Source organism: Polypterus senegalus, chromosome 4 (genome assembly GCF_016835505.1).
Source record: "Polypterus senegalus isolate Bchr_013 chromosome 4, ASM1683550v1, whole genome shotgun sequence".
Lineage (NCBI taxonomy): Eukaryota > Metazoa > Chordata > Cladistia > Polypteriformes > Polypteridae > Polypterus > Polypterus senegalus.
This window is the reverse complement of record NC_053157.1, coordinates 159,131,903-159,159,338: the sequence shown is the minus strand read 5'-3', so window position 1 is coordinate 159,159,338 and position 27,436 is coordinate 159,131,903. Positions and strand designations below refer to the sequence as shown.

The following is a 27,436-nucleotide window of genomic DNA, read 5'->3' as shown; positions in this document are numbered from 1 at the left end:
GAACATTAGTGAAAGGGGTTGAAAACATAAAATGAATTTAAATTTGAAAGTTGAGAAAAGCCAAGCAAAATGGCACCTTTTATTGGCTAACTAAAAAGATTACAATATGCAAGCTAGCTTGTCATTTTGCTTGGCTTTTCTCTACATTCATAATGGCTAACGCAGTACAACACCCTAGTACATTTGAAAGTACAATAGCATGCATAAATAAAAATATTTTACTAGATTTTTTATTCTTGGTTAAAGTAAACAATTTAAACTTGCCTTCTTCATCATCTATGCAGCAGATAAAAGAAATGAAATAGACAATATTTACATCAGTTTACATCAAGGTATTTAGAAATATAGTATAATTACTATCCTAAATTCTAATAATACAGATATTTTAACATTACACTGTAAATATCTTGATGGGTTTTGGTATCTCTATATGAAGCTAAATAAACTGTATTATTTCAAAATAAAGTGGGTACAACAACAGTAAACACTTCGGGCCTCATACATAACGCCGTGCGTAGAATTCTCACTAAATTATGGCTTATGGACAAAAGCGGAAATGTCCGGACGCACAAAAAAAATCCAGATGCATGAATCTATGTGTACGTCAACTTCCATGTTCTTCTACTACATAAATCTCGGTCAACATGAAAAGTAACGCACGTGCACACGCCTGCTGCCACTCCCCAACTCTTCCCAGAATTATGTTTCTTTGAATACTGTATATCGATATAAATAGCCCTTAAGCTCAGTGTTCTGTGAAAAAGCAATGGCAAAAGCACAGGGAAAATAAAAGAAGTTCAGTGAATACCAAGTGGAGGCAAGGAAAACATACTATTTGTTGATCGAGTGACATGGAGTGTCAGAGAGACTCGAAAGTTCAAGTTTACAAAGTCGCACAGTGTCCACCATCTGTGAGTCATATGGAAGCTTATTAGAGTACAGAGAAAAGAGAAAAAATAGGCACACAGTGGCAAAAACAGCATGAAATGTCAACTTTAATCTCATAATTTCCATTTTAATCACGTAGTTTATTTTGTCATAAAAGTAGAACATCATAAACTTCATCTTATAATCGTTTAATTTGCTAGTTTCTCAAACACCATCGTAACTAAAGTAGCACATTAAATGCTTTGTATTGTATTTGTTTTTCTATGTGCTCTATGTGTCTGAAACATTACATGCTTTTTAAACAAGTTTTCTCTTCCTTCGACAGGACACAGAATCCATTACATTCATGATATTACAGCTCTCTGAATTAATTAAATACTGAGATGTATACTTGATATAATTTTCATGAAGATAAGAACTAAAGCATGTTATTAAACATTGGAACACTGTGGCACAGTGATAGTGACCAGCTGGCACCCCGTCCAGAGATTGTCCCTGCCTCACAGAAGATGCTTGCTGAGACGTGCACTACCTTTGATTAAATAATTTATTGCAACAGTACTGTCTCTTTCAAACGTACTAACCCCCAATTCCTGTCCTTCCTTTTCTTTCTCCAAGTACCCAATCCCCATACAATCAGCTCTGTAATATACTGTATGTCAAGCCATCTGTAAGCTTAGGACGCAGATTCTTTAAAACATTTAAGGGACACTGAAATATCTTCGTAGTGCATGTTTAATTATTCTATCCATCTATCCATCCAGTGTCGGGCCAGTCCCAGCAAGAATACAGCACGAGGCAGGAACAATCCCTGAACAGGGCGCCAGATCATCGCTAGCACTGCAACACCATGTCCTCATATGTTTAATTGTTAATAATATACATTATTTAAATGATGTTAAAATTGTATATGTATAATGTAAAAAACATTTTTTGCTGCATTTCATCTTAAAAATGATATTGTCACCATATGTAAATACGCGCTTTATAAAGTGGCTCAGGTTGTGCAATATTGTAACTGTATCGCAAGTTTACAGTGAGGTAATTGTACTTATAAGTACAAACAGATCTATAAGGAGCAATTGATGGACTGATTGAGTTAATTTAGAGCTCTTGGGATGAAGCTGTTTCTAAACTGCGAGGTCTCTACAGGAAAGGCTTTGAAGCGTTTGCCGTATAGAAGAAGTTCAAATAGCGCATGGCTGAGGCAGCGTGTGCTTGATGCTGTATCCCGATAATTCTCTTTCCAATCAGCTGCTTGAGAGCTGTGATTCCACACTCAGATACAGTGGGATAAATACTTGAGAGTAACAATGCTAAAGCAGATATTGTATGTGGAATAGTTTGGCCATTCCGTGGACCATTATATTGTTACGGGTTAATTACAATCAGATGCCTTAAACTAATAAACAGTATGCGTTAATTTCAGTGTATCTGATAAAGCAGTCAGGGATGTGCATCTAAAAAAGAAAGGGAAACCACACTGGAACAAGAGCACTGTTTTGACGCTGGGTGCCGCCAGTTTACAAAACTGAGAGGAGAACTTGCGTATGCCTGGAATTGAGTTGGCATGAAAATGTGTGTGGCTTTATGCCAAGTTTAGTTTTTATACATCACAGTGCGAGCATGGAAACGGGCGTTCGCAACATTTTTGTGCGTACACATCGTTTATACATGAGGCTCCTTGTCAACTCAAAAAGTCTATGGTTATCATTAGAGTTCAGCCAGATAATTTGTTTACCCTTAAAGATCTTTTCTTAGATTTTTCAAAATAAACATAAAAACTCTGTCAAGTCAAACAAGAGGATACATCTAAGTCCAAATGTCAGTTTAATACAAGAAAGACAATTCATAAACTTCATCCATGCACATCTCATCATTACCATCCATGATTACACACTTTCAAAGATATTTCACATGGCACATAAACAGAAAACATTCTTATTTTTTTAAAAATAACACACATTGTTGATAACAAAATTACAATCTATAAAATTAGTATCTGGCAACAGTGCCAATTTTGGAGCAGCCCAAGACTTTAACTATACCCATATTTCATCTTAACAACCATTTAATTGCTATTGTTGCAGGCATTACTCATTCACCTACACCTAACCTGTCATATCTGCCACAAATTTGTGACAAATAGATACACATACATTAAACCCATTTTTTCTGTTTATTAAATACTTATCCTGCTTGTGATTTACAACAAAGACTGCAAATGTGTTATTCTTTTCTAGGGCAAAAAAAATAAATTAGGTTTGCTAATCTTCACTTGATTTCTGATTTTATTTTTAAAACCGTGTCAGCCACCTGCTCCATCTGCCAACTTTCTGCTCCAAAAGATTATCATAAAAAACCACAATCAATGTCTGATGCTTTCCTTTGCACAGTGTAAATTTCTTTTCCAGATTTCCAGAATCCATCCTTTCCTCCTAAATGAACAGCACAGATCTCTTAGTGATTCACTTTTTCAGCTGCCTTTAATATTTCTAACTTTATGGTAGATCGACCATCTTATTTACTACTCTTCAATGTGTTCAATAATCTTATAAGTTCTTTTTTCACAGCCTAGAAGTAGATGCTTCAAATAATACATAATTATCCTTTACTTTGTTATCATTCATACAAATATTCATGTACTTGTTTTTGATTATATTACCTTCAATCAGAATACTTGTTCTGACAATTTCCAACCTCAATTTAAATCAACTATATATATATATATATATTTATTTTCTATCCTGAACACATTCCTCTTTTATCCCTCATTCTTTATCAGACTTGAAAACTTCTTCTCTTTGCATTTTTTTGGATTAGCCACGGTTCTATTAATATTTCAATTTTGTTTCCTTGTAGATCACCTTTGCCTGAATTTAAAGCTACTCCCGTTCTTAACAATTGAATGTATGAAGTAATTCCTCCACTACCACCATTTCATCCACTTTTTTATCCATATATTCTCTACTACATTCCATATAAAATTCTCACCAGATGCTTTTAAAACCTAACTGCTCTGTGTACCATAGTCTTATTCAGTTTACATCTTAAATGGTCTACATTCAGCCTTCACACAATCTGCTTTGGCATATACAGTATTTCTTCCTACACTTTCTAATTTTCTGGCTTAGGATCTTTTATTAGCTAAGCCTTTCTCCCTAACATATAGTCCATCTTTTTATTCTTTTCTTTGACTTTTTGCACTCACTCATTTCTATTTAAATAATGTTCCGTAGAGTCCTTTCATTTAGTTGTACCATAGATGCCTTTAACAACAATCCCCAAAATTGCTTTCTCATACCTGGGGTACATATATGTTGAGCTGATGCACATTCTTATGTAACGCAATAACCATATTTTGAAAAACTACAGATCAGTAATATAATGAATTTGCTCACCCTCTTCACCTCAATCACATCACCCACTTTGAAATCATACCAATCGCTGTAGTGCCATTATTGGATTCTCAGCCAAAAATACTTAACTGCCGCCAATCCCACTTAATATTGTTATATCTAAAGCACCTATTCAGCATCCCCAGCACTGCTCCTGATTTTCCTGTCATGCTGTCTGCATTCCTAGCAATGTAGCTATCCTTATTGTCACTCCTATAGTTTAAATGACTATCATTCCTAAACCTTGTTTGTTAGCAAACTTGGATTCAATAATGCAGGAATAAAAACATTATAAACTATGTTTGCAAACTGTGATATGGACAGGTTCCCAATATTCTGTTTACAATTTATCCATGCTTGTACTACTTAACAAAGGATTGCTTTGAGGTGGGTCTATATTGACTCGCATAAGCCAGCAACTTTTATCCCCATTTATGAGAAGTACAGCAACAGAGACCTATATCTAAATTTCATGTCATATGGACAACCACCTCATCAAAATAATCCCAATATGAACTTCCTAACATTTTGAACAAATATAGAATGTTTATGAATATGTCTCTAGTGTTTGAATATTACGCAGGGGGCTATATCTTTCTGTCACCAGAAAAGTAGGAATGAAGGAACTTCTGCATAGATCTTTACTGATAGATATGAAAGTGGGGCCACAAATGGAGTCGTACCTGAGCAAGCAAACTCTTTCTTTTGAACCTCAGCTACATTGTGACCTCTTAGGTGTGCGGGTGACATGCACTGAGTATAAAGTCCAACACGGGGTCGCTGTCGCAGCCAGTCCGAAAGCCAAGCCATGTGGCAGTCACAGTGAAGACTGTTTGAATGAAGGCGGCTAAACAATAACAACAAAAATAGAAAAAAAAATATCAATAGTATTAATTATAGACAATGCAAGTGGAGTTTCAGAAATCCAAAACACATAAAAGAAAAGACCTAATGATGAATCTGTCTTTTAATCTGTAGGCTTTATTTCTAAATGTCATGTCTTTGCTCCTTTTAGTTAACAATAATGTGACATCAGCCTTTTACTTCAAGATTAATTAATGAATGTGGAATGAGCCATCATAAAATCAATCCCCCTATCATCCCTTTAGTCAAACTGCAGGGTAAGCAAAAATGTAATGGCAGTAAATGAAAATATTAAAACACCATGGTAAAAAAAAAAAAATATATTACAGCTGTCCCTAGCAGATGGAAGCATGACAGCTTTAAATAGAATTTAACAAATATATGTGGGCAACATTTTTAACAGAAATCCCCAAATTGTAAACATCATTAACTGTAGTCTTTGTTTCTATGGAAACTACTAACAAAATCCTTTTAAACAGATGGATTAATTTCTGCGGAACTTGACTGGATAATAATTCAACACACAACTCTTATTTCACTTTCCATTTCTGATTTTTGCTCTGTTTTTCTTTTGTTTAATCACAGAAAGAGGGGATTAGTACCTTTGGGCCCATGGGATCCACAGCCAATGCAATCCACAAAATTAAAAGACACACATAGCACTTAGTGGGAAAATTAAGCAAGCCGTCTTTCTGCTAGCAGAGACCTTCACAAGATCATGGCCTCTTTCCAAACAGCAAAAAGCACTTTGCCATTAATAAAATATCGGACCAATGTATTCTCTAAATTAGGTAAATTACTCCAGTCTGGCTTTTATGCTTTTTTACCCCTTCCTTTTTCATCAAAGTAAAAGAAAGGACAAGCAATACAATAAATCAGACTAACTCCCAGAATTCTCTGTCAAGGGATAATGTCATTTTAGACTCTTTCGGCTGATGCACTCAATCCTAACTAAATAATTGTAATGGATATTAAATCTGAGGACTGAGAGTAGAATGTTAATTTTAAGATTATGCAGACTGTCTGAAACCCAGACAAGGTTAATTAGGTTTTTAACATTCAGAAATAAAATAACACAAATAAAAGAATTCTACAAATTATTTTACAATGAAACATTAGTATCTGAAATAGTTCTTACAAAGCATTACCAAAAAATTAAGGGAAAAACACAAACGTTTATATATTGTACACACATGCATATATACTACACATTTCATTTTAATAGATTTACTAAGTAGCAGCCACTATGCCTTATATAATAACACAAAGTATTTATGAGTAAAAAAGTCTACAGCGTAGCCACATACATTGCATACAAAGCATAAAACCTACAGTAACTATTTAGCATGGATATCTACAAATATCATTACTTGCTGAAGACTAAAGTAAAGACTTACAAGGTCCTGAGTTTTGGCATATGGTTGAAGCTTGCCACGGACAAACGGGTGATATTGTTGTTGTTGAGTGTACTGAACAGAAAAAGAAACAAAAATGAAATATGAAGCACACAGATTTCATTTCGGCATTGTCATTTTCTTTTTGGTTTAACATGAAGACTATAGCTAATCTGTGACACACAGAATTTAAATATACTTTCCCTCTTTTTACCAAACTATACTGAACATAGTCAATATAGATATACTGGAGATAAACGCAAAAATAAACAAAATATGTGCACTCTGAAGAATAATTTATGAAATTTAAGGAGAACAACTGCTAATTGCAAATAATGTTATACACTGAAGTGCAGCATTTAAAAATTTCTAGTACTTTGTCATAAAAAATTACGTTTACACAGCACAGGCAATAAACAGAACTCTTTACTGAAGATAAAACAAAAGCATTTTAATATAGATAAAAGTATTTACATATTGTAGGATAAAAGGTAGGCCTGATTAATAGAGCAAAATATATTACTCATTCAGGAACATTTAGTACTGCAGTACTGCAGAGGCTAGTTTTATGAGCAAAATATCTGTATAAGAAAATAAGCTTATTGGTACAAATATGAATTTCACAATTTTTCATGTCTAAAAGTATTGTGATATTTAATTTAGCTTATTTTTGCTATTTATTTTTCATTGTAAGCAGACATTTCAGGTTGCAATTCTTCAATTTAGTGCGTGTAAATAATTTAAAAGAAGCCGGTCAGTTTCCTGTTACAACACACAAATACAGAACTAAACAAACATTCATTTAACTTGTAATGATTATATACAATTTCTTGAAGCATTTTAGAGTTCTTTTCATTTTTTATATTTCATTATGCAAAAATCTAAAATAGCTTTATAACTGTGTTGCAGTTTTTTTTTCTTTTAAGGGCATTATGTCTTTGTGCCTGGCTCAAAAATTGCTTCTGGTCAGAATAGAAGGAAAAATGATGATCTTAACAGGGAAACATTTCAAAGGAGAAGGGGTAGAGTGGAGATGAAGATCTTGGACTTTGGCAGGGTTCATCTTAATTTGACGCAAGTATCACAATATGGATTTTAACAATTATTTGCAAGTTAATTTCCTATTGACTTCAAATATTAACACACGCTTGTCTTGGAACTTCTAGTAATGTAGTAAAAAGCAAAGGATATTATATAAACCATAGTTTTGCCTTTAACTTTAATTTCTAAGCTATATCTACAGTGTTGCAAATTATTATTATAAGGTAATTCCATTTTAGGGAAAACTTTCAGCCTAATTCTTTAAGTCACTAATGCTGACACGATGAAAAAACATTATACAAAAGCATTAAGCTTATTATGTTTAAACCAAGTTCTTTAAATTAATACACACCATTCCAATCAAATAACTGATTGAATCTGAACATTATAATTTTGGCAATATATTTAAATGTTATTCCAGTGTTTCTGCAGTTTTATGCATGTAAGGCTTTTTGAAGGAATATTAATAAGTAATTAAAGAATGCAGGCATGTGCAAGCTTAACTTAGAAGGTGGCATGTCTAATTTTTTACCCATTGGATACATAACATTTAAAAAGAGTGATTTCTAAGTGAGAATTGACTATTCCTTAACCTTCCAAAAGAATTAAAAATGTATATATTTAAATATGTATTCTTATTAAAAAATATATTAAAGTAATTTGTAGAGACTCCTGTAAATGAAAGCATGCTGCTTCAGTATCCTTAGCTGCATTGTCCTACGACCTGAAGCCCTTAACAAAAACCCTTAAAAAATACTGCAGACACCCATTGAACACCACCATTATGCCATTATGTTTTCAAAGAAGCAAAAAAAAAACCTCTTACAGCACTTCCAGGTCTCGCAGAGCTCTGAATGCCCCATCTTCGATACAGCTGATCTGGTTGTAATCCAGTTGCCTGTTAAACAGATTAGAAGGATGAGCGTGAAGACGAAGAACATTTGCAGTGATATGTGCCACAAAGCCTCCAGCAGGCTGTATGATGCCTGGCCAGGCTGACTAAAAGGAACTCGGAGATTACAGTCAAACAGCTCTTACTGTCACACAGCATTCTGGCCCTAATGTTGCCACTGAAATCTCTGTTTCTCTCTAAACTATCAGCAAAAAAACAGCAGCAGCTCGTGAAAAGCTCCAGTAAATAATAACTGCACCTTATATTAAATGCCAAAGCAACGCAATTTCATTACATCAAGAAAAGCTATCCATTAAAGGCTCTCAGCGTCATCTTGCTGAAACAATTTCATTAAGGTATAGGACTGTAAATCACTTAATGTCACATGCATCCCCTTGGTGACCTAACAGAATCCATTTATCAGAGAAGCCCTGCTGCATGTTAATTCTGCTATCCTGTGCAAGAAGAATGAAGACACTGATTTGTCTGCAAAGGCAGAATTTTGCAGTAAACCTTGCACACATGTACATCATATGCTTATGGTTTTTATAACATTTAACTACAGGTAATGCAAATGGAGTAAAGAATTTCTTTTTAGCTGTCCTCTAAGCATTTTCAAACCTTTCATACCTTTTCAAATGTAAACAATATGAGTTGAAACCATTTGGAAAGAATACATAGCCAATGCATAGCAAAATATGCACTGAATGCTGCACTCTTTAAATCATTTTTATTACATTAATTTCTTTAGTTCTCATTATTTGCAGAGCCTGAATCAAAAATATTATAAATAAGTACAGTTATATAAAAGACTTCTTCAAAATCAATGTAATTGTTTAGTCTGATACACGATATTTAGACTTAAATGGCGTGAACGCATCCACTCAAAAATATTTTAAACATTGCTATTAATAAAAAACACAACATATATATCCCAGTATAACACAGGCATATATGCAAGATTTTCATGTTTGTATATTTATGGTGTACATGTAGAATGTTTTTATATAGAAAAATAAACATGGTAAATGAAGAAATAAAATATATACAGTATGTAAGTTGCATATAATCACAGTAACAAAGAAAAAGCTCTGTTTTACAAAAGGTCATAATATTAAGAAGGGTAGTGGTTATATACATTCTACATTTAAGTATATAAAGGTCTATTTGCATACTTGGAGATCCCTAAGACGGTAGGGTGCAAAACGGAGTCCCACTGCATTATTATAAGACCCCCATACAGCTGTGGAGAGGGCAACCTGCTGTGACTCCTTCTGGCACTATCTATGGTATGAAATTTCAGGACTACTTGAGGTTTCTAGTAAGTGATCTGAAAATGAAACCCTAATCATTTTTATACATTGTCCAGGACCCCAGAAGTGATTCTTAGGGTTTATCCAAAAGAAGTTTATGAATGTGTCCAACTAGTATAGCTTTACATTTTGGATTCAGCCTCATATGGTGGACTAAAGTAAGAGGTCAGATTGGGCAGAGTAGTACAGTAGAGGGTGAGAAGGAAGTGATTGCTGGGCTACTTTGGGTATCTGGTCCAGCCACCCTATGTAATAAATATGAGTTGTTAATTGAATAGGTAGGCTAAGTGACACATAGGTCATATATCTTTTTTGTTGTACTTTGTATTTTCCCTCTTGCTTTTAATCCTGTTATCATTTAACCCCTGTTACTTTAACATTTGTAGCATAGTTTTTCATCCTTTTGGTTCAGGAATAAGTCAAGAGTGCCCCTATAGTCCTTAGGGTATTTTCTTTACTATGCATGTGGGCAAGCCGGTAAACTACTGTAGGCTGCTAGTTGTGATCAAGTACTTAACCATAAACAGTTGTTTGAGATATGTGTGTGCATTACATACCCATTTTACTGTAAGGGGCCAAACAGAAAATGGTGACACAGCCTGTAAATTAGCTAAATTATCTCTCGATTTAAATATGATATTTAGCATTAATGGTTACTGCAATCAGTATGAATATTTAACCCTGACTTTTAATTGATTTTTCCAAGAACATATTATCTTAACATCATAACTAAGTTTCCACCCAAGACACACTATAGAAAATGTTGCCAATATTTGGGTTTGATCCATCCTCAGCCACAATCTAAAAAATTTGAGTTTGATGTTGTTTGTGTACCTGTTCTTCCCAGTGTCTATATGGTTCTTTCCTGGAACCTCAGTTTGATCTACAGTATTTCAAAGATGTGCAGTTTAGGTTAACTGGTGCCTTTAGGTTCTTCTAGTATGAATGAGTATGGCTGGGTATGTGCATGAAAGTGACCTGTAATAAATTGCCTTGCCATTAAGGTTCACACCATCCTATAATGGAATGTTTAGGTTCAGAAAATAAATGTGTGGGAATCACAAAACATAGTTTGGAGCCTAAAACCAAGAAGCCCTTTATGATATGATAATTGATTTCAAAGCACACTCAACTACACATATGAAATCAGACAAAAAATAATGAAGGTACCTTAACATTTATACATATCCTGTACGGGTATTGAAAATCAGTCCCAGATATTTGTTTTTGATTATTTTTCCTAATATTATTTAACAAAAAAAGAAGAAATGGGATAGCACATTGGTTAATAGAAATGGAATCGCCAGGGACCCTTCATTATCATGTCACTCTTAACAGTAAAACTACGAATACTCATTCAAGGTACATAAAACACATAGCAGTACATCATCTTAAGTTATCTCAAGGGGAGTCCTTGTGAAATAACTGTTAGGGGCTTCCTACCAATAATTAAGAATTTGTCACATTTAAAATATTGTTCATATATGAGCTGTTAGCTGTAGGGGAGATCACCTGCACCTCAAACACTCAGTCACATCCAAACCACACAGTTACCATTTCAAGGAAAGATGTTTTTATTTAAACAAAATACCTTTCACAGGTTTACATCACCTGGTGAATCAGTCACAATTCTGTTTCTTTCCTTTTCCACCTCCACTATCCTTTGAGCAAGCCTTGTCCACTTCCTCCCAACTCTGACTCCTAGATGAGACAGAGCGATTGCTTTTCAAAATGAACCCTGGAGTACTTCCAGTGCAACATGATCGACACCTGGAAGCACTTCTGGGTCCGGTGGAACCTCTCCATAACAGGTCCCAGCAGCAACACCTAGTAGCACCTGAAAACCCCAACATGGCTGCCCAGCAAAACTATAACTCCCATGCAGCTCTGCAGGTATCTAAATCTGAGCCATACCAGGGGGACAATTCCACCTGATGTACAGGGTGAAAACAAACCCTCAGGAGGCACTTGCCCTCTGTACTTCCCACATAAAGGTCTCCTCACCAGGAAAGGTGTAACCTACAAACCCAATTGGGGTGCCAGTCTATCCATATATATTTATCACAGCTTCTTGGCCAGGTAAGGAACCATCCACCTCGGCCAGGGAGCCAGTAAACCTATGCCTTCTATGACTGAGTGTATGTTGCTGTGACATGTATGCAAATAATTAACATGCTATTTTGTTTTAAAGGTATAAGCCTGCTTTAGTTTTGTTTACTGAGCTCTGTTGCAACTTCATTTTCATGTTTGTGCAGGGATAGACTTTTGCCATTTATGGACAATACGTTTGTAGGATGCTGTGAAGTCAGCCATAACTTGTGGTTTCAGCTGAGGTTTCTAACTACTCTGCCTTCTATTTTTTCTATGTGTGCACACATAGAATTCTAAATTCAATATAAACCCACCTTCAAATACTCCTGTCAGCTGGAGTTGGAGAGGCAATCATAATTTAATAAGGCTTATAAACTGCTTATTTCCTACTAAGCCCTTTCTTCAGTGAAATTTTGCCCAACTTAAGCATGCTAGTGTGCCATCTGTATGAATGTAGAAACAAATATTTTGCAGTACAAATACTAATTAAAAAGCACTGCTTCTTATGCCAGGACCATGTTTGAGGTTTTTTATTCTGTTTTCTGTTTTAACATGGACAAAAAAACTTTTTCAAATGGGGCTCTCTGTTTGCACTGCTCTCTTTGTCAGGTGGGGGTGGAATGCTCAGATTTTTTTCAGAAGAATATATCTCAAGAATGTGTTTTTTCATATTTTTGACTGACTTGCGATTTTTGTATGTACAATGTCTTGTCAACAGCACCAGATGGATTCCTATAATTATATATTGTACAAAAAATCAACAAAGTAAAACAATATTTGATCTTAGTGTAATGATATATCATATAGAAAAATATCAAAATAGTGAAATACCTTACTATATCAGTTTTTTCCCTTAAATTTCCCCTGCTGTCTTCCAGCTCTAGAGAACTGGGTTTGAATCTTGGACTGGTGTTTAAACCCTGTAATTCAACTTCTTTTTTAATGGGTTTTCTATCCACCCTGTGGACCCAATCCCAGCAAGTAATCTCAGAATTAAAAAGTTCAAATCCACAAACACATTTTGATAACATATGAGTACGCTGGGCAACATTTATTTTACACATAGTCCTTTGAATCAACTATTTAATAGATTAGCTTTTATAACAATTTGGCTAATGGACACTTTAGCGTTTGTCATAAAATGTACCCAACCTAATTTTCCTTAAACCCTTACTCAATTTATCATAGCCATTTAAATTACAGCAGTGGCATAAACTGTTCCCTTGACACAACACAAAAGAAAAATAGTTTCTTGACAAATTGACAAAATCTTTTAATATTATCTAATTTGCCTAATGTGTTCCCTTGGTTAATTTGGTGAAAGACTCCACACAGGTTTTTTTGTCCATATCTCATTATCCTTAGCTGCCAATATATAAATCACTTTTATCATCTATCTTTTAAATCATCTGTTTCTCCACTTAAAGATACTTGATACCCTAGGGAATACTAAGGACGGCTATCCAGCACCTAATAATAGAAGTGCTTGGTATTGAGATGCACAACACTGTTTTTGATCGTTTCCCTTATACTGTTGCAGTTAGAGCCACATTTTAGATGGTATAATAAATCTAATTTCCCTTTAACTTTGTCCTTGGTTTCATTATTACCTCTATTCTCCAGATATAATTCCTTACACTAAGAATACAATATCAAAAGGCAATATGATATGAGGAAATAATCACACCACATAACTAAATAAATTGTTCATTTAAATTAATTAATATGCAGAGGCAAGTTCAAATGATTAGAATATTACTTAATAGAGTACATTTCTATATACCTATATATATATATACCTATATCTATAGAAAGAATAACATAAATGCCTCACTGCACAGAATAGATAATGTCCAAGCATATTAACTGTTAATGCTCAGAAGTCACAAATCACAAGCGTGAGAAATGTCAGCTGCTAGTATATTGCTAACTTTCATGGGTGTCATTCATACTCTGGATCGAGAGGGCATGTGCACACCTACACAGTCACAGTGCTGCTGAATTGTAACATGTTGCATGCTAATCAGACATGCATGTAGGAATTTCATTGTAGTGTGTACACATAATAATACACTTGACTATATTATAAGGTAACTAATATAAACTAAAATCATTTTTCAGCTTGACTTTGACAAGAGATACTAAATTGCAAAGTAATAAGTAAAACAAAGGTTTCTTGTTTCTTAAAAAAACAATGTAAATTTATATTAAAGAATGTTGTCTGGGGAGTGGCAAACAATGTTATCAATACAAATTTGTTCTTAATCTACCTGTGGTTTTTTTTTTTTTTTTCAAATTACAGTTGTGGACCACCAGGGGGCATACCAGCCACCCTACCTGACAGAAGTGCAGGTGCAACACACCTTTATTTTTCATGTGGGAACAGCTTCCCCCCATACAGCACAGTTCTTCCTTCTTTCCAACTTGCAGTCCTTTCTCGCCGCCACTCCTCCTCCAGTAAGCTTTGTCCTCTTCCACCCGACTCTTGGTCCCTGGAGTAATGACTGCTGACCCCTTTTATAAGGCACCCGGAAGTGTTCCAGGTGCTCATTGACCGGCTTCTGGCAGTACTTCCAGGCATGGCGGAAGTGTTCCAACACAGGGCTCCAACCAAGTCCAAGCGCCCTCTGGTGGTGGCCACGGGCCCCAGCAGGGAAGGTCTTCCAAGCTCCAAACTTGTGGTCATACAGCAAGCCCTCTGCCCTCTAGTGTCCCGGGGAAGGTAATTCCCAGAACACAGTCTCTCCTCCGGTCCAGGGATACAGGGGAGTCCCAGCCAGGCAAGGGTTCTGGCTGTCCTTCACACAGTACATACTGCAGATGAATACTGAATGAAATCAGATAAACTGAGCACATGTAGCTGATTAATGGAACAAAAAACCATCTATCTCAACACTAAGTTTTGTACTATGGGTAAGATAAAGGACATGAATTTGAAGAATATGTTATTTACCAAGAAACAAATCTATAGAATGTTAAAAGATTGATTCTCTTTCACTTTATTTTTATCATTGAGAGTTTAATCAGTAGAAGGAGACATGACATAATATAAGTTGGAGTTCTAATGGAGTGTAAAAATAAATAAATTCTAGACTAAACCACAGGTTACAATCATGTGAAAACTAATTGTTTAGCATAAAGCTGAACTTATACAGACAGCTTGGAGCAAAGGAATATCTTTGAAACAAGAAAGTTGGGTTAGTTGGGTGCTTTGTTATTAGTGTGATTGAAACACACAGCTTCCCCGCTGACAGTGCATCTTGTTTGACCTGTTACCATTTAGGTTTGGAAATAGGAGACCTTCTTTGAGGTGAATAACCTTCTGGTGTAGTCAGTTGCCATTATCTACACTGGAATTAATAACATTACTGTTAGTTCTGTAAGTTATTCCTTTTTAGTCCTATAAAATTCATTGAGATCCTTCAAATTCTCTGTCAGTGCAATAGCTGATTAGGCAGTGTTTCTTCTGGTGTTTTTGTGCCACAGTATTCCACCTTTAACTCTTAGAAATCCTTGTCTAGAAGCATTCCTGTACAAATGCCCTGTATAGCCAGCTTACTTTTACACGCTTTATTTACTCAAAGCAGTAACAAAGAAAATTCTGGCTTATAACAAATTTCTTCTCACATGCTACTCAGCTGATGTTTCAGTGTTTACAACAAACACTCCACATATTCTAATAATTATTTTCACTTGATTTTGAGCAAACAATAACTTTTTACCAAAGTTTCCCAGAGTCTACAAAACTCATCAAGTTGTTATATTCTTGCACTCACATGAAACATGAAACCCAGTATAATAAGATTTCAAGAATCCTTACTTCAACTTGTATGTTTTCCTATTACATATGCATGAAGTATTCCCATTATGCATGTAATGAAATTCTTCAATCAAACGTGCTTCTAAATAAGGATTTCAAATTTTTCCCTGACTGTCTTTGAATGAAGGTCCTCATACATTTTCTTTTTTTGCATTGTTTTTTACATGTGCATACTGTACTCTTTGTACTTCTCAGCCACTGTAGTTAGAGGCTTCTGATATTTTTAATTAAAAGGTTGTGTGAACTTCAAGTCATCTATCCCAAATACCAACATATACTTTACAAAGAACTGTAAATTAAGTACATGCACCATGAATATGTATAAATGTAATTGGCAGATAAAGGTAATTGGCAGATTATATATCATAATACAGTATGTCTTTGGGAAAAAACACCTTTAGCCCACAGATCTCTTTAATGGCACATTCTTGTGCAAAATACAGTGTTAAACTCAACTGTTGTTACATTGCTAAGGCTGGAGATCCCTTGAATGCATTAGCCAGGATATTTTTTATAACCAGCATTTATTCTAACACCCACAAATAATCAACAACAACACTGCTCTATTTAAACAGGTACAATCAAAGCTTAAGCTCTATTCATCCATTCATTTCTTAAAACTGCTTATGCTGCTTATCCATATCATGAAGTAGAACCAAAGGTGGAAGCAATACAAGATATGTAGAGCCATTATATTTTTTTAATATTCACACAAGAATACAAAATATCTTAATCTGATTCAGACTTTGTATGATTTTTTAAACCTAGCAAGAATGTAACTTTGAAACAAATATTGCTAATCTATGTATTAAAACTTAAAAAGCTGGCAACAACTACTTAGCTATGTGAGAATACCACCCTTAAATGGCAACTGCATTTAGTTATTCATTACATATTTTAAACATGACTAAAGGTAAATTGAAAGTACCCAAACATTTCAATAAAAATACATTTTTAAAAACTAGTGTAAAAAGAAAAACACCATTCATCATTTTCATTACATCTTAAGCAGTCAATGTAAGAAGCCTTAAAATTCATTCACCTTATATAAAATAGCCTATACATCTGCAATGACACCCATAGTCAAAGATTGAAAATATGTATATTTGGAAAAGCATAGTTTAAAAACCTACAACATTAAATAAAAACAACAACAGCCATCATTACAACCAAATGAATAAGAAATAGATAATCCAAACCATCTGGAACATTACCACAGACTGTTCAGACAACACAGTTATACGCTGCCAATTTCCTCCCATAATAACAGTTTACATGGCTTACACCACCTTCTTGCAGAGTCAATAACTTTTTCTTGTGAGTAAATAAGCTTAGAAATTCTGATAAAGTCACTGAAATTCAGCAACAGAAATATGCTTGTTTGTCTGTTTACAACCCAGGTATTTAAGATTTTGAATTGTACATTCACTGCAGCACTCCAAAAATAAATTTACATTAAACAAGGCCCACTAGGTCAGTGTTTTCTTGCAAATTGAAAGTTTCTGTTCATAAACAGACACATTAATGCATAACAGTACCATGAATCACTTCCACATTTTGTGAAAAGCACACACATATTAACAGGAATACGACAGGGTTCTTGTGGCAGCCCTTCATTCTCAGTGTAAGACCAAGATGGACACAATTGAACAAAATGTCACCTTTATTAATAAAATAAATTACAAGGTGAGATAAGCACAGACAAAACAATGTAGAAATAGACTAAAGTGGTCTCTGGGCTAACTCTACAGCCTGTTTACTGTATCAATGTCTAAAAGCCCACTTGCCACCAAAGCAGCATCAACTTCTTCCATTGTTACATCTCATTGCAGGGTCTCTCTCTCTCTTTTTCATCCTCCTATCCTTTTACCTTTCATCCCAGAACACCTCCCAACTCTCTCTGGCTATGAGACAGCTTTAAATTTCCTTCTGGAGTAACTGCTGGATTCTTCTCCCTGTCACACTTTAGCATAACCAACATTCTTATTGAATAAAGTTGTACAAGATTGGCAACCAATGGCCAGGGTTGATTAGTTCCGGAGATTTCAAGCTGTTACTCAGAGAAGTTTCCAAAGTAAAGATGAATCATTTATAAAAAAAAAAAATAGAAAGAAAGTGGATATATTGAAAAAGGAGAAATCCAGAAAAGATGATAAGAAGTGACACACAGCAGACTGGAGAGAGTAGATGGAGTGCAGAAAAAGAAAGGGGCCTTTGATAGCTTAAATATAAAACGTAAAATCTCACAGTATTTTGAAATGCAGATTTGCTGCTGCTTAATACAATCAAATGCCATTCTCCGGTTCTTTCAACTGTCTTACGATTTTGGTTACCTCTCTGTACCAAACTGAAATTCTTATGTAAAAATATGTTCAGTCGATCATCAACATTTGCATGTTTAACTCCTTCTGACTTCAAACATTTAAATGATTTTATTAGTAACTTCATTTTTACTTTTGCGTTGGCATTCACACACATTCCCAGGCTTTGTGACTATGCACAGATGAGAAAAAAATGCCAGGTGTGATGTGTACAATTTGGGAGAGCAGCCAGTACCTTGCTAGGCACTTTAATGGTAGTATTCATCCTACCATTGTGAGTGAGTAAAGAGATCCCTGTGCATTCATTGCAAGTTTTCATTGTTTTGCTTAACAAAATAAAGTTTTGTGTTGTAATTATGTCCACAAAGTGTAGTGCAAATCCTTTCGGATCTAAGCCCAAGCATGCTTCATGAGAAGATAAAGGTGTTAGATAAACTTCTTGCCAGAATGTTGGCAGCTGCTGTTGGCCATAAGTTTGTTGTTAACAAATCGGTTTTAAACTTTTATTTTTTAATACAGAGTTGTTAACAAAGGTGAAAGCGTTCTAGGGAATGACTAACAAGAAAATATTTTTTGCATAAATAAAATTTTATTTTGAGTACTGCATTTTATGGATGTTCTAATGGTTACTATGCTATGAAAAGTGCCTATTATCAGAAATATTATTTTGATATTAAGAATTCTTTGCAGAAAAGTGTTTTTTGATCAAATCTCTAGCGAAAGATCAGTTTTTAGTGGTTGCAGGAACCTAACCCTCTTTTTTCCAAAGGATCATTGTATTAACATTTGCATCTTTGACTTCTTCTTCTTTGCCATCTTCCAGTAATGCTACCCCAGCAAAAGCTGAGGATTAATTGTATCTAGAATAAGGAGGAACTGGAATAATTGACTCAGCATTTGATAGGGTGGGAATGCCTTACAGACAGGAGCTATAAACCAGACAAAAACCTAGACTGAGGGTCTTCTATTTTTCCATCTGGGAATGACAAGCTGCTATGAATCTGCCTCTGCAGAGGCTTTATAACCAAGAAATGTACCACTTGGATGGAGACTAAAGAGGATCTTAAAACTACTTCAGCTACTATAGGTAATTATAATGAACATACTATGGCAGACAGTTCTAGGTGAAAGCATTATTATAATACTACAGTTTGGAGTATATGCTCTCACACAACAAAGAACCTAAGGCATGGGATAACTGTTAAAAGAAAAGCATTATCCATGATACTACAGTCACTAATATTCTTTAAATTTCATACAGCATTCTGATAGTTGGCGTCAAGAATAATATTTTACACAAAGTTTGTGATGTGATAGTTATCAAGCTTTTTTTTTTTGGAACTTATTTTGAATAACCAAGACTTTAGCAGGCCCTGAGACAGGCCTTGCTGCATATGGCTAGTACAGACTCCAAGAATTATCTTTCTTTACACAGTAGTGTGTTAATAGCCTTATGTGATCTTAGAGAAAATCAAAACTGCCAGCTCTTTCTATTGCATAATTTTTCTTTATTAAAGGTGCTTAAAGGAATACTCCACTCAAAAAAGATACTTTTTTCCCATGGGTTTCAACTACTACATATTGTTTGCAGCAATGATTGAGAAAAATGCTTAATCTAATGTTTTCATGAAGATTGAGAATCGCGAAGTTCATGATACATCAAGCTTCAATGGATACTGACTGGGGGGAATTGCTGAACAACAGCAAACAATTTTAAAGCATCTATGATGAAATCTCAAGTTACTTATCCTTAACTCAGTCATCCAGTTGATGTCAGATATCCAGTTGTTTGTTCACAACAGGATTCTTGACCAATCCCATCTGAACATGGTTTCTGTTAGTACACTGCTCTGATTTTCTGAAGTATTTATTTAATAATAAATTATCCAAAAAATTCACAAGTTTTGCATGTTGTAATAAGTGTTTGCTGTTGTTCAATATTGTACAAACCATTCCAGGCACCCACTAAAATTCACTGTATCATAAGCTTTTTCATCTCTGTTCTCCATTAAAACATGAGATTAAACATTTTTCTTTGCCAAACAACACAGGTAACAGATGAAAAAAAAGATAATTTTTGAGTGGAGTATTCCTTTAATTAGTTTTATGTTTTGTTTCTCACTACTTGCATATTTTTAGGATGAGCTACCCTCAATACTGTATAGCAAAAGGCTGTGAGGTCTCCAAAAACACAAAACCAGGCCAGAGTTTTCACTGAAAGGAGAATGATTAAGGACCCGATGACTATATGTTTCAACCTGGTTTTAACTCTGGATTTTAACTCTCAAGACTGTTCACTGTTTTTAATAGATTATTTATTTAAGAAAGGGCACTGCACTCCATGGACTTTTGTTTGGATTTTAATAAAAACCCTTGACATGTTTGCACCAACCCTTAGCTGAATGTTTGTGTCCTCATTTTGCCCAGCTCATCTCAGTTCATGAATATCAACAGTTCCAGTTTCAAGAGGCTCCTGATAGCGCCAGGTGGCGTGGAGCTAACCCAGACCATCTCAGTTAACAGGTCACCATTGGACCACGCAAGAGTATTAAAACCAGAGATTACCACATCCACCATTAGGTAAAAAATCTTCTTGCTAAAAAAGAGAAACATGAAACATACTCACAGATTTTTTATATCAACTGCACCTCTGAATGCCTTTCTTGGTATGCCTTGAATTTGATTCTCACTTAGATCTCTGCATGGAAAGGAAAGAGAGCCTGCATTAGGAACAAAAAACCATTGTGTTGCTATTCATAAAAAAAAATACAATGTGGCTGTTGATTCTAAGGACTGCATTCATTTTCACCTTTCAGGTGATCCATGTAATGTAATCAGGTAAATAATTTAAAAATGCATCTACAATGTTTAAATATAGTACTAATATATACATTTGCCACTTCTGTCCTAGAATGAACTACATGTAATTCAGTGATGCCTCTCCTACATTTAGCTTTATACGGAAAGTAAACACACTAAAAAACAGCTTGGGCAGACTCAGTGATGAATCTATAAATAGAGATGTAAGCTGTTTCCTATGATTTAATTTTCAGGGCACTTAATTTATCCAGAAAATAGAATATAACTAAACTAACTCTGACAATAAATGTTTTAGCAATGAATCTAAGAGAAGGCAGTGTTGTTATAATAATTGATTTACACAAAACAACAACAACCATATTTATTTATATAGCACATTTGAATACAAAAAATGTAGCTCAAAGTGCTTTACAAAATGAAGAATAGAAAAATAGAAGACACAATAAAAAATAAAAATAAGTCAACATTAATTAACATAGAATAAGTTAGGTCCGATGGCCAGGGTGGACAGAAAAAACAAAAAAAAAACTCCAGACAGCTGGATAAAAAAAATAAAATCTGCAGGGATTCCAGACCAAGAGACCGCCCAGTCCCCTCTGGGCAAAGAACAAAAAACAAACAAAGTTTTAGTTATCAAAAAAGAGTTATTAGGCAGTAACATTTAAATTTCTGATCAAAAGTACTGAATGAAGAATTAAATACTAACATAGTAAAAATAAAAAACAAGAGCATGCTAGTGCTTAGAAAATACCTTCTTTACTGTCAATGTACTGCAGCAATTTAATGAGTTTAACAATAAAATAAGATTTACACAGCACTTAGCCTAATCAGAACTTGAATTTGAATATTTCATTAAAACTCTACACTGTTCATTATAGTTTTGTGATTGATGCAAACTGTGACTAATGCAAATTCAGTTACAGTGGTGTAACCTTAAAATGGAGGGCAGTTTGCATGACTTTATATATGGTGGAAACTGGCTTCTACAGTTTGAGCATCACTCTGTTAGTCCACAGAAAGGAATCAAGACAGCCATGAAGGCAAGCAAACAGACGTTACATGAAAGCAAAATATTGGAAATAAGACAGTATTCACAATATTTAGGCTGGGTTGAAAAAAATAAACATTTCTCAACAAACATTTTACATTAAAAAAGAAGTACATGATCTATGTTTCTGTATAAAATACAGCTGGCCAATAAGCAACACATGATGTCCCAATGTGTTAACGGCTATAGGTAGGTAGAATAATTATTACTAGATTTCACCCAAGACAAGACATTTTTCTAAAGCATCTCTCTTCATATTCCCTGGAAGTAAGAATCCCTTTGTGGATACTTCCAGTTTTATCTAATTTTACTTTACTTTAAGATAACCTCGCATGAATGAGAAAACAATATAAATTTCATGACTAATGTTACCCAATAGCAAATGTGTGAACGTTGGTTCACATATTAATAGTATTAATAATAAACACCAATACTAATACTACCCGGAGGTAAAGTATTTTTAAATGGCATAGGGAAATATGATACAACTTCCAAAAACATGCTTTCATTGCAGATAAATACTGAGGCAAAAAACATATTGCAGTGCTGTGCAGTGCTTACCAGCACTGATCCGATGTTTTTTTTTGCTCATTTCATTGCTATTTTATGGGGCTCATTATCATTAGAAGGACTGTTTATTTTTGAGACACTATAGGTTGGTCCAGATCTAATTATGCCATTTTCATTACGCTATAACTTATTAAGTTTATTACATAGAAAATCACCCGAAAAATCCTGGACCATCGAGAAGTGTGCAAACTGATGACATGAAGAATCGTCTTTGCGCCGAACTGGAATCGTCCCAGCATAAATCAAAATTATCCAGATGATCCGGAGCTGCATAATTAGATCTGGACCACCCTGTAGAATGAAGATTATGTGACTGTGGCAGGCTTGCCCTTTTTTTAGGCTCCCCTGCAGATGATACTGAAGCTACTTATTTGAATTCTAGCTCATACTGCTGGTAACTCAGTGCTGATGTCACTCCAAGGTACTGCAAAAGTGAATTCAATTACAATATACAGTGCATGCATTCTTCCAGTATTTGCAAAAATGTAGCAATAATAATGACATGAAATCAATAGGTATAGTGAGGGGCAAAAGACCCTTTCAGGTCCAGGGCTTAAATCACAGTCTGATATTTGTATTTTCTCAATATAGTTTGATAATCCTCTGATATCAAAATGACATACATATTACATTAATTGGCAACTCTACACTCTCTTTCTTGCATGAATAAAAGTGTGCGCACAAATGGCTTGAAATAGATTGGCATACCATTTAGGGTTAAAAGATAAGTTTAGTATTTTTCAAGTCAAAATTACTTCTTCACTATTAGGGTAAAAAATATCAGATGAAATTGCATTCTAAAGTGAAGAATTTTTTATAAATTTAAAAAAACATGCCTGTTTAAAATTCAGTTCAAGACATAGGAGTTTCGAAAACAAAGGCCTTAAAAATGACTTAATATGTCCACTCTGAACTGGCACAGGTTTTTGGTTTAAGAAGACATGTCTTTTACTTTTCTAAAGCATGCTTGTGGCAAGAAAAGTAAACTGAAAGCAATATATTTTGTCACGGGTTCTTAGTACTGTTTTCCTGAAGTAAAGCTATGTTTCTTGTTTGCTTGTCTGCTCATGGATGGAGTGCTGAGATTTTTATCAGCAACCGTTGTTGACAGTTGCACTAAGCCTTGTATAACTTAATATTTTTATTCTTTTGTCTCTCCAGTTTTGTTTCTTCAATGGTTTGTTCTGCTGTCAGGTAACAAATGCTTCTCTGTACAAAGGTGTGTTTGATATAATGGCTGCCATTATACTATGAAATCATCTGCTTTTATCATGTGTCTGCCATCAAACCATGTGTACTTAAATACTACTTTTTTCTTACAGTATGTGTTAGTGATGTGTAATGAATGAAAGAACTAGTTATTGTGTACTTATCCTGGTCTCTGAACAAATGTCATAGTACAATGACATTAAAGAACTAATCTTTTCGAGGCATGTGCAGTGCATGTTATGTTTTATATTGCATTCTGTGACAGTCTTGAGCTATCATCTTAACTTCACTTAAATGGCTGCTGTCTTCTGGAAATTGCAGGGGGTTAACCCAAAATTGAAATCAATTTTATTTAATCATGAAAAATGTAAGCACTCACATTTTGTATTTCTTTTGAAATCTAGTCTATAAAAATGTTTGCCTATTGATTATTATTATGTGTGAATTATTTATTTTGTTGCTTGCTTTATATATTGTTTGACTTTTTGGTGGGTGAAGTTACAGTATTACAGATATGTAGATTTTAAACTAGAAAATAGCTGCTTGTTTTTAAAGTGAACAAATCAGTGATTCAAAGATTCAAATAATTTTGGTGAACTGAACGAAATGAATCGAATCACTAAAAAGGATCGTTTTACACATCACTACCATGTACATACAAAAAACAGATTTTTTTATATGCAGTTTTACCACACACTCGGAGTCATGTAATAGACACAGTGGTTTCATGGCAAATGCAAATACATATTGTCACACACGTGTGTTTAGGAGACAACTAAAGAGCTTGAATACATGTGATTCCACACCGGACCAGGGGGTGGGGAAGTGCACAAATTTTCCCTCTCGATCTTTTGCAGACCATTCTAAGAAAATCCCGCCTGGCTCTGAGGCAGCCAATGACGTCACTTCCGGTTCTGGTAATGATGACATCACTTCCTCCACTAGCCTTTAAAGCTGCCATCTTGTGGCAAGAGAATCAGTTCTGTTTTGGACTCTGTTATGTAAACATGACAACTCTTTTGAATCAATTTTGCAGCCGGGAACAATTCTATGGGTGGCTGCCCCAAACCTTCTCAACGTCTTATGGTCGTTTTTGTAACAATACTCAAATCTGATTTGTTTGTGGTGTATTATATACAGTCAAGTTCCATGCTTCATCCATCCTTCTGGCTACCTAATTGTGCAATCTTGGATGAGTGTCAACATCTATCTTTCAAAAAAAGAACATTTACTATTAATTGACACATTTTCATACATTCATCATAAATGAAGAGCAAAGCCTTCCAGCACTCTCATGTTTGGTCATTATTTTCTCTTTAGTCTATAAACATTACCACATTTATTTTTCTCTCTTCACCCTTTTAGCCATCAAAAATAAATACAACAAAAATATTTAATGTCAATCAGATGACCACCTCCAAACTGAAAAAAACACAATTCTATTTTTTGATCACTCACCAATGTGCATAAATAAGTATTATTTTAATTTCTCTCTTTGTTTGGCATTCATTGTATGGGAAATTTCTGTTCCTAGACTCTTAGCTATGATGAAGTATGAGGCAGATGTAAAGTTAGGTCATGAACTTCTTGCACGGTTAAACACAGAAAATAATGACTAAGACAAGCAGCTTTAGCACAGGAGAGATGGTTTTCATTTTGGCATTGTCCTTTTTGTTGATATATTATTATTCAATTTTTCCATTCTTTAGGTAAGCCCAGTTCAATTTCTTCTGAGTCACTAAATTCTCTGTAACCATGTTTTGTGGTTGACTTGCACAGTAATTACAGTGTCCAAAGCTGAGAGGCATATAAAGTTGGTTTGTTTGACTACAACAGTTTGCCTGTTTGGAGATGTTTTCTTCCTGTCTATGCAGTATAATGTGGTTGTAACCTTGTTTTCTTTAATCATTACTCATTTCATAAGTTTTACTTGGCTCTGTCACAAGTATAATTTATATATGAATTGGTTCCAGTAACGAAAAACAAACAGACTCAAACATAAGCAAAGAGTAGATTTCATTTAAGTCACTGAAATTCTCTCAACATCCACAGCATCAACAAATGCTGTCCTAGATTGAGAGGGTAAAAGAAAACTTAAGCTTTCTATAGTAAGTTTAGATTTGTTCTGATTATCAATCGAAATCGAGAGAAGCAAAACAGTATATTTGTTAAGTGATGCTAACGATTATTATTTTTTTGTGTATTCCATGGAGAAAAAATAAGTACAGTGAACAATGTGAATGTCTATCCATTTTATATGTGATTTTTGCAGAAAAACTATCCCACAATGAATTATCATCAAAGAAATAATATTTGAAATATTTTCCCTTTCTTTCAATCTTTTGGATTTTAGTTTTGCATACTTCATTACCATATATCCTTTGAAGGAAAATAATGAAAAACCTCAACTTCAAAGAAGGTAATCAGCTTAACTTGTTTTTGGTATTAATTATTTCAAATCTGCTTTCACTTTATAAAATAATATCTGGATTATGGCCATATTGTTAGCTACACTTATGTTAATTTAGCCTTATTAAAACCGTGATATAATTAACACTTGCCTAATATTATAAAAATGATAAATGTTGAATTCACAAACAAGTATAGGATTATTAATTTAACAAAAACAGTTCTTCTTCAGCTGAATCAATGCATGGCCTCTCAAAGAACACTACTACGATTCAAAATGCTTTAATAAAGATTTCATACATGCTGTATGCATGGTATACTATATTACACCTACAAGCATTTTAATCATTTTTAACACATGACTTGGGCTTTTTTCACACAGAAGGCTTAGAATAATTAATTTTTCTCAGAAATATCTACTATCAATTTACATATATTATGCTCACGTTCAATTCTCTGCAAGCAAATGTAAGTCATTGTACAACTATAAAAGCAGGCTTTCCTTGGATAATGAATATTACATAAAATATGGACTGTTACAAGAGATCAAATAATAACTGCCCAATACCTCTGTGAACTTGCTTTGCAAAAACACAATTAACCAAATTACAGCCGAAGAGCAGTCCGTTACCAACAGAAAACTTCAAAAATGAATGCATTGAACTCAATATGAAGATGTATATGAGACAAGAAATGTAAAAAAGGAAAAAAGAAACATCTGAGTGCTAACCTCTTTACTGTTTCTTTCAATCCCTAAATAACTTTAAATTCTTCCTGGATTCAAACTAGTGTCATTTGAGCCATAATTTTATTCTGTTACATAGTCAAAGGTAACATTTCCCTCATATGTTTTTTTCCTATTTCTCAAATATGTGCATTTTAGGTGAACTGATGATTCTATGTTGGTCTTTTATGAAAGAGATTGTGTCTGTACAAATTTGTCAGCCCATTAGCAGATTCCTGCTTTGTTTCCAATCATGTCACACTGAAAGGCCAGGGGTTAATTTAAAAAAAATAGCAGTTGCCAGGCAACACGTATTACTGGTTTTTTGACCTTCAGAAAACATTTAAAACACAATATGCTAATATAATTCTAAGAAAATGTAAACAACTAATTATTAACTAATGCAAGTTAAAGCAACTTTAATTCATGCAAATGTCATTTTGCTCAATGTTTAAGAAACAAGTGTCAAAAATATTGTCATAAAGTTAAAGTGATTTATTATTTTTATATAAAAGCTATTTTTATGAACATCAAATGTATGGTGTTACTGCTTTATCCAGTTCTATTGCTATCATTCTCTTATAGTACATTTGAGTACAATGGTATGCAGGCATTTCACAGTAATTACATTCTG

The 27,436-nt window shown here is 34.3% G+C and overlaps 1 protein-coding gene across 9 annotated transcripts in view; it reads right to left on the bottom strand.

Moving 5' to 3' along the window:
• slit2 (slit homolog 2 (Drosophila)) overlaps nt 1-27,436 on the bottom strand; it is a 273,310-nt gene that overhangs the window by 96,703 nt on the left and 149,171 nt on the right. For 5 of the 9 annotated variants that reach the window (XM_039751559.1, XM_039751562.1, XM_039751561.1 and 2 more), the window contains exons 5-9: nt 20,649-20,720; nt 8,412-8,483; nt 6,548-6,619; nt 4,970-5,133; nt 265-276 (exon numbers count right to left, since the gene is read on the bottom strand). In XM_039751559.1, coding sequence (XP_039607493.1) covers nt 265-276; nt 4,970-5,133; nt 6,548-6,619; nt 8,412-8,483; nt 20,649-20,720 — 392 coding nt within the window. Of the gene's footprint in view, nt 1-264; nt 277-4,969; nt 5,134-6,547; nt 6,620-8,411; nt 8,484-8,736; nt 8,824-20,648; nt 20,721-27,436 lie in introns of those variants that run through there. The other 4 variants (XM_039751560.1, XM_039751563.1, XM_039751566.1 and 1 more) reach the window with 2 other exon arrangements.